This window comes from Aspergillus aculeatus, assembly GCF_001890905.1.
Source record: "Aspergillus aculeatus ATCC 16872 unplaced genomic scaffold ASPACscaffold_14, whole genome shotgun sequence".
NCBI classification, from domain to species: Eukaryota; Fungi; Ascomycota; class Eurotiomycetes; order Eurotiales; family Aspergillaceae; genus Aspergillus; species Aspergillus aculeatus.
Window position 1 is genome coordinate 148,931 of NW_017962989.1, and position 8,281 is coordinate 157,211.

The window sequence follows — 8,281 nt, forward strand, 5'->3', positions numbered from 1 at the left end:
GGCGGGGCAGCGAGTCCCAACTCCCAAGACTCTCTGGGCAGCTTGTCTTGGCCGTGGCTTGCGCCTCTCGCTGATCAGTGAAAACAAACTCGCTTCGTCATTTTTTTTCTCTCTTCACTTCTTCTTTCGACCGTCTTTACTGTCTGTTTTCTGCAAAAACACTGCAGACTCTCTTCCCGCTGCATTGCGCCTTTAGTTACGTCTACTCGCGGGATTCGACCTCCTTACTGCTTCCATATTATCCACCCACTTTTGCCCGGAGACCCTGCAGATCTTCCGCGCTATGGCTCCGCGGCTGAATTTGGGCTCCCATGCCCTCCTCATCCTGGGCGTTTTGCTCGTTCTGCTGCCGGCCCAGACTTACGCCTTTGGCGCTGGAAGTAAATAATCCCTTCGAGGCCATTCTGTCTTTTGTTCACCTGCTAAACCTAGCTAGACATCGCATCGATCTCCGCCGTGGAGGGCAAGAACTGGCGCCATGGAGACATTGAAGATATGCTTAAGACGGTCGCCTTTATCAAAGGACACAAGTGGACTTCCACCATGGTCAAGCGCGTCTACTTTGGTAACTGGTTGCGTGATTACTCGCAGGCCATGGATGTCGGTACTCTCAAGAACCTACAAGCCGATACTATCCGTATCCTTGTTTGGATTCTGTCTTTCATGACCTTCGGATACGCCACGGCGGAGTTCGAGGTCACCTCCGATAGACTCGGTGTTTACCGCCCTGAGGAGCATATTGACAACCCTAAGGACTATGCGGACAATCAGGATGCGCGCCAGTACGACAAACGCTTGCGTGGACCGATCCGCCAGGTGGAACTCGAGATCGACGCTGATACCGGCATGAAGAACTACATCGCCAACGAAGGTGGAGACTGGACGACCAGCTCCGGATATATCAAGTACAGCTTGGCTCGGAGCATTCACTACGGGCGGACCTACACCCACGGTAGAGACAAGGGCAACGAGGCCGACCTTTGCGAGGCTCTGCGGTGTCTGGGTCAGGGCCTCCACACCCTGGAAGACTTCGCGGCACACACCAATTACTGTGAGCTTGCGCTTCGTGAGATGGGCTTCAAGAATGTCTTCCCGCACACAGGTGTCAACACGGAACTGAACGTTCGCGGTCGCCGGGTCTTCCCGCTGGTGACAGGAACATTCGGTATGGTGGATTTCTTCCATTCCGTTCTGGGGGAAGCCACCGATCACTTCACTCAGTCGGAAGTTAACGAGATGGATATCGCTCTTGGAGATGCTCAGAATAACTCGTCCGCGAATGCCCTTGGCGCTTTCACGAATCTGTTGGGCGGGATTCCGGGAACGAAGGATCTCGTCGAGGAAGCTGAAGAGCTTAAGCGTCGCTCGGAGGCTCAAGAGTCTGCAAATCGGAGCGGTGGTGCTCGCCAGGGCTATGGCTCAAGCAGAGGGTTTGAGGAAGATTACGGTTCCTCGCGCTCTCGCGGCTTTGATGACTACGAGTCCTCGCGCTCTCGCGGCTTCGATGATGAAGAGCCTAGCAGCTATAGGGCTGGGGAATCAGCACGGCCTCAGTCTAGTGGAGGATCCGGTGGCTCGGCACTGCAAGACTTTGACCCAAACAAGACAATTGCGCAGATCTATCCAATCCTCGAGTTCAGAGACAAGGTGGTTCGCAAACTTACTTCGATCATTGAGAAGATTCCTGGGCTGGAGGCCGTCGTCGAGAAGATCACGGAGACCCTGACGGTCTTCATCATGTCTCTCCTCGCACCTTTCATTCGTCCTATCATCAATGCTGCTTCCAAGTCGCTGCAAACTGGCTCTTCTGGCGTGATTGATGCCTCTGGCCAGCATCAGTATGAGCCGTGGACAGAACCCGACTGTACCGATCCAACCCACTCCATGTTGTCCAAGGACCACTTTGCCAACATCCTCAACGAGCCTGCTGGTCAGGTTGCATCTGCTATTCTCAAGTATGTGGCTCCACGCGTTCTCCATGCTTGGGAGAACATCAACATCTCGGAGGAGCAAGTGTTGGACGATTGCTTGAAGGTGTTCCACCACCCTGCTCTTCGTGACCACCGCAACGAGGCTCACCGGACTATGTTCGAAGCCGTCGAGACCTGGGTTCAATCCCGATCCGATAGAGGCTCTAGACTCAACGACATTCTGAGCGCCGAGGGTGTAAAATCCGGCAAGAACACGGGTGGTGTACCCCACACCCATGGCGCTAGTGGGAACCAATCTGGACACAGCCAGCAGCATCGTCCTCCTTCCTCACAGCAGCAGCAGCAGCAGCAGCAGCAGCAGCAGCAGCAACAGAGCGGCGGCTTACCATTCGGAGGCCTTTCCAACTTGCCCATTCCTGGTATCTCTAACCTAGGGGGCCTGAACAGTGCCTTCTCCAATCTTATGGTTGGCGGTTCATCGAGAAACGAGGAGCCCGAGCAGACTCAAAGCTCGACCTACCAGACCTCATACCAGAACGAACAGACTCAGAGCTCGACATACCAGACCTCATACCATAGCGAGCAGCAGTCGTACCAATCCCAGCAGCAGTACTCGGGGCAGTCCTACGGTTCTTATGAGCAATCTCGTCCTTATGAGCCACGGCCGTCGTATCCCAGTAGCCAGGGCTATGACTACAGCGGCCCCCGGAAGGAATCCCACCATCACCATCAGCCTCGCCCCGCCTACCCCAGCCAAGGCTATGAGCACGGCGGCGAGTCGGATGGCGGTCGTCACCCTCCCGGCCATTTGCCCCCGGGTCCCTCAAGTGATTCCTACGGAGGCAACAGTGGCTACAGCGGGGGCTATAGCCAAGGGTATGAGCACGGCGGCAAGTCGGATGACGGTCATCATCATCACCGACACGATGACCACATCCATCACCCTCCCGGCCATTTCCCCCCTGGTCCTTCATATGATTCCTATGGAGGCAATAGTGGCTACGGCGGTGGCTACAACCAAGGCTATGGCTCAGGTGAGTATCGTTACTGAGTGGCGTTACTTTGGCAAGCGTATGCGGCTCCTACTTCAGCATTTGGACTTTACTGTCTTCTATTCTGTCATTCTTGTATTCTAAGAATGGAACCATTTATAGGAATGAGAACACTTGTGTACTGAGCTGTGTGAGAAATGATGACTCTCAGGGGTGGCGACAAGTGAAATCTTGGTGGTTAGAAGGTGTAGTTAAGTGTAGCCAACCAAGTTCTCTCAACCTTCAACATGTAGGTCTCAGTACAATAGCTTGGCGAACTGTGAAATCACGTGACATGGGCTTTTCAGGAACACCAACAAGCCAATTTCCATAGGCCTGCTTTACTTGGCAATGGCAGAAACGAACTGAGCTGAGAGGGTCGCACTGAGCCACAGCCACCCCAAGCCACAGCCACCCCGTTCCGTCATACGAGCTCATTCTGTCAATCGGCCCAGAGGATCACTGCTCGTGTTAGAGTATGTTGACCACGCAATTCGTACTGAGTACTGCGTAGATAGCGTAGTATATGTAATGCTAGTAATTGGGATCCACAATAAGCTCAGCAGCAAAAACTAAAACAAAAGACAAAAAAGAAAAAAAACAAATATAGAAATGAGACACAGGCATGTAACCATGTCCCATGGTTACTTTGGGAAACCCCGCTTTGGCTCCTCCTCTTATCGATTGCTCGCGTTTCTGCCCGCCGCGGGGTAAAGTTATTAAGGCAGACCAAACAATGCTACGACCTGACTCAAGCAACAGACTGCGACAGGACAAGCATTATTAGCTATCTCAGCACAGGTGAATTACAGCAAGGCAACTGACTCGATTAGACTTAGCGATAAAAAAAAAGGTAACCCTACTGATAGGGTGGTATTCAGCCGTAAACATAGTTGTGTAAGGGTTGTATAGATGTTACTCCAACCCCTTCGGGTATACCTCTCTTGCTGCAGTGCTAGTACGATACCATAACTGAGCACTGTTTATTTATACCGAGCCCCATAGATCGGCCACTCTCTCTTTTCCCCACCAAAGGCTTTCTCTTCGCTCACTTACCCATCCCCGACCTCTCCTCATCACCACCATCACCACCTTCCCGTCATCAATAAAAACAATGACAGCCACCGAACCCCCCACCCCCTACCTGTCCGCCCTCCAACGCGACGGCTTCGTCGTGATCCCCGCCCTCCTCACGCCCCCCGAAATCACCCACTACCGCCGCATCGCCACAGCCGCAACGCACCTCACCCGCACCGGCCAATGGCCATACTTCCGAACCGTCCCCAAACAATTCCCGCCGTGGCCCAGCACCCTGCCCCCGGCCTCCGAAGGCGGCATCTGGGGCGTGCAGCACCTGCTGCACCCCGACATGCCCCACCGGACGGACTTCGCGCGCTTCTACTTCTCCTCGAAAGTCCTCGCCGTCGCCGAGGAGCTGTTGGGGCTGAGCACCACCCCCAGCAGGAACGACGAAGACGGCGACGAGGAACCCCTCGTGATGGAACTCTTCAACCTCCTCGTGGCCCCGGAAACCCACGACTTCGCGCTCCGCTGGCACCGCGACGACATCCCGGAGCACGTGTCCCCGGACGAGGAACTCCGGCTGCTGCAGACCAAAAGCCCGCACGGCCGCCAGTCCCACGCCCAGTATAACCTGGCGCTGTGCGAGGATCGCTCGCTGATCGTGGTGCCGGGGTCGCATCGGCGCGTGCGCACGGCGGCCGAGCGCGCCGCCGATCCCTACGCGGCGGAGTTGCCGGGGCAGGTGGTTGTGACTCTCCATCCGGGCGATGCGGTGTTCTATGATAGTAATATCTTGCATCGTGGGGTGTATCGGGCTAAGGTGGCCGGGGTGGAGGAGGAGCCGCGGTTGACGTTGCATGGGAGTTTGGGGTTGAAGGGCTCGGTGGATGGGGATGACCAGGGGGATGGTGGTGCTGGGAAGAGTGCGGCGGTGCGGGCGACGGCGGTGTTGCAGCATGGGGTTGGGGCGTGGGTGCAGCGGGAGGATGCCGCGTTTGGGATCGGCGAGCGCCCGGAGAGGATGAGGGCGAATCTTGTGGCGATGGGGTCGGGCGAGGGCGTGGGGTTTTCTCTGCAGGGGTGATTGTTTCCCTGAATGGGGACCTGGTTCCGACGAGATGTAGAATACTGCGGTGAGGAGGTGTGGGGTTGGAAGGTACATTGTGAAGAGTGTCGGTTCCCTGAAGTGATACATTTCTCGATAGCAAGGTGATCCCCAAGGAAAGCATGAGCCCACAACTCAACTGTAGGAAGAAAAAGTACGATCCCGCTCAGGTTCAACCGGTGATATGTACAGCTTCAGCTCATTACAATGGCATATATACACATCATTTATGGTCATCAGCATCGTTATCATCATCCGCAGCATCAGCGTCAGCATCGTCACCGCCGTTATAGTCATCATCACCAGCCTTCTCCGGTGGTTTCTGTCCGTATACATAATGGAACAGGGTATAGATGTGGAACGAGCCGTGCACCAACTCATGCCGCACATCCTGGGCATACTGTTGCGCTTGCTCGTACGTGTAATCCATGACCCGCGTCAACAACGCCAGCGAATACGGCTCGATGGTATCGAAGAAGGCCGCCTTCCCCATGCGACCGAGCTCTTTGAAATGCGGGTTTCTCGCCCACGGGCCCAGCGGACACTGCATGTTCCCGAGTCAGTATGGATTTTTTGTGATTGTTCGCAAGCTGGACGAGGCGAACAGATTTGTTTCTCTTGGGGGAACCACCTTATACGTATCATCCGTGACATTCTGAAACCCCGCGTCTTGCATCCACCCCCGCACACTGGAGGCGATATTCATGCGCTTCCCGAACCTGCGACTCGCCTCGTCCAACTTCCGCTGGTACTCGTGGATCCGCACCGCCTGCTGGTCCGTCCCATCGTCCGAGCGGATCCAGGTCTCGAACTCCTGGATCTCCACCCACCCGCCGGGCTTGACGTGCTGGTACGCCTGCTGCAGGAACCGGGGCCAGTCGGCGATCGAGCCCCCGAGGGACCGGCCGTGGACGTAGTCGAAGGCCTCCTCGGGCGGGAAAGCCCAGTCGCTCTCCGCGTCGTCGATGATAAACGAGCAGTTGGGCGGGGTGTAGCGGGGCTGGATGGGACTGAGGTCAGTGCCCACAATCTCCGCGTGCGGGTAGGCGTCCGCGATATCCAGGGCCCAGACGCCGGTGCCGGTGCCGACATCGAGCACGCGCTGCGGGCGGTGCGGGGGGCGGAGGACCGGGGCGCGGTGCAGCTCGCCGCCCGTGACGCTCTTGAAGAGCTGGTGCAGCAGCGTGAGCCGGTCCTGCTCTTCTTGGTCGTTGGGCACCGGGTACTGGCCGTTGCGGTAGGCGTGGTAGCGCCGGCCATTCTCGAAGCAGTAGTCGCGCACGGTCGAGGAGATGGTGAGATTGGAGCCGACAATCGATTGGGCGTCCAGGAGAGAATCGTTGTCATCGTCGGTCTAGGTGAGAGGTAAGCTTTGTGCTACGTTATCTTCCGGGCTGGAAACTTTGTGGAACATGGAGCAGAGCAAGTGTCAAAACAGGACAGATGATGAATGCGAAGAGATAATATACCCTTCTTGAAAGTTTGACGGTTGCTCTTCAATTGATGAATGCCCATGACGTGATTGATTGTTGCAGCAATGAGATCACATGATGTTCTGAAAAGTGATGTGAGAACAGCAGCGGAAAGACTTCCAGCTCGGCTGATATAGAGGGGAGAAGTGGATGAAATTCAGTAGTGGCAGATGCGGATCAAATCAGACTGGGAAACGGCACAGGAAGTCTTACGTCTATTTGAATTTGTTCATCGATGTTTGGCTGCGGCATATTGCTTGATGGCAGTACAGACGGAAAAGACCGACAAGGAAATGAATGGGAAGGAAATCCTTCTACAGGTCGCCAGCGGTATAATGCTTCCCGACTGCGGGACAAGCGTGTCAACGAGAGAGAGAGTGACAGACTAGGAGGAATTAAGAAGGTGTACGGAGTGAAAAGACGAGAGAGAACAACAAGAGGAAGAGTAGGGGAAGAAGAAGAATTGACCGAGACCGTCGACAGGTCAGTAGGAAAGAGGAGAGTCGGGATAGGAAGTATGAATAGTTAGGCGCATTGACCGGGGGTGTCAGCCTGTCAGGGAGTCGCGGACCCAAGAAACAGAGCGTCGGGTCCGCCGGAGGGTGGCGGTGTGCCGGCTCCGTCCCACTGGAATTTGCTTGGTATTGTCAACTCAGCCTCCAGCCTCCAGCATCCAGCCTTTTTCAAGGTTTCTTTCTTTTCCAAGTGCTTTCTTGCTTCGCTTGATTCTGCCCCCCTTTTCGACTCTTTGCTTATTACTTACACATATACTCCGTACAGATCTCTTGTCTCCTTACGGAGAGGTGATCAAGCAGCAAAGACAAACAAACAAGAATCTGACAAGTACATCCATAGAATCCACCCCAAGAGATCGACGACCCCAATCAACAATCACCAGAACCCACCCACTTTGCTGGTGGAAATCGATCTCTCCCGTTCACTACTTCACCCACTTATTGGCTGGATAAGACATCCCCCTCTTCCAGCCTGCCAACTAAACCCTAGCTACATAGTACAGTACTTTAGGTAGCAGCTCAGGTAGCGTACCTTAGGAGGCATGATTTGGAATTCTCACCACATCAATTGTAGGCTAACTGTATGTATGAGTACTCCGCAACGACCCATCTTCGATCAACAAGTAGAGTACCTGTAGCTGTACTGATCTACCGAACTCTTAAAATCCCCCCCGCTTCTTAGTAATAACGTAATCGGTAAGCGAGCGGAACGCGCAAGCGAGTGGAACGCCCAACTCGTGACTTCCGCATTCCACCAAAACATGAGGCTTTTGATCAACGAAATCAACCACCAAAATGGCTATATCGTCAAAAGAACGTAAGGAACAAGAAGGCAGGATCCTCTTAGCCATTGAGGCTTTAAAGAATGATCAAATTCCGTCATTGCGAGAAGCAGCGCGCGTTTTCAACGTTCCGCAAACCACCCTCTGGAACCGCGTTAAAGGAGTCAAATCACGAAGCGATATACGTGTCGTTTCGTGTAAATTGACTCTTGCAGAGGAGGAGACGTTGGAACAGTGGATTCTCTCCTTGGATAAGCGAGGGCTTCCCCCCAGGCCTTCCCATGTTCGTGAAATGGCGTCTATATTGATCCGGAAACGAGGAGCCTCGCCGGAGGCATCGGATGAGGCTTTAGTAGGGCAAAAATGGGTATACAACTTTATTAAACGCCATGACTCTTTAAAGACATGTTTCTCTCGCCGAT

The 8,281-nt window shown here is 54.5% G+C and overlaps 3 protein-coding genes across 3 annotated transcripts; 2 read left to right on the forward strand and 1 right to left on the reverse strand.

Annotated features, from left to right (window-relative positions):
- Positions 1-283: 283 nt before the first annotated feature.
- On the forward strand, positions 284-2,982 carry ASPACDRAFT_32765 (Het-C domain-containing protein; the record flags this gene model as incomplete). Its single annotated transcript, XM_020199903.1, has 2 exons — positions 284-380; positions 437-2,982. The coding sequence occupies 2 exons, from the start codon at positions 284-286 to the stop codon at positions 2,980-2,982; spliced, it is 2,643 nt and encodes an 880-aa protein (XP_020053429.1).
- Positions 2,983-4,076: 1,094 nt separating this feature from the next.
- Positions 4,077-5,069, forward strand: ASPACDRAFT_33347 (phytanoyl-CoA dioxygenase family protein; the record flags this gene model as incomplete). Its single annotated transcript, XM_020199948.1, has 1 exon — positions 4,077-5,069. One exon carries the CDS (start codon positions 4,077-4,079, stop codon positions 5,067-5,069), a length of 993 nt encoding a protein of 330 aa, XP_020053430.1.
- Positions 5,070-5,313: 244 nt separating this feature from the next.
- Positions 5,314-6,814, reverse strand: ASPACDRAFT_32955 (class I SAM-dependent methyltransferase; the record flags this gene model as incomplete). The annotated part of the gene is made up of 3 exons (XM_020199922.1): positions 5,314-5,634; positions 5,722-6,444; positions 6,776-6,814. 3 exons carry the CDS (start codon positions 6,812-6,814, stop codon positions 5,314-5,316), a joined length of 1,083 nt encoding a protein of 360 aa, XP_020053431.1.
- Positions 6,815-8,281: the final 1,467 nt, after the last annotated feature.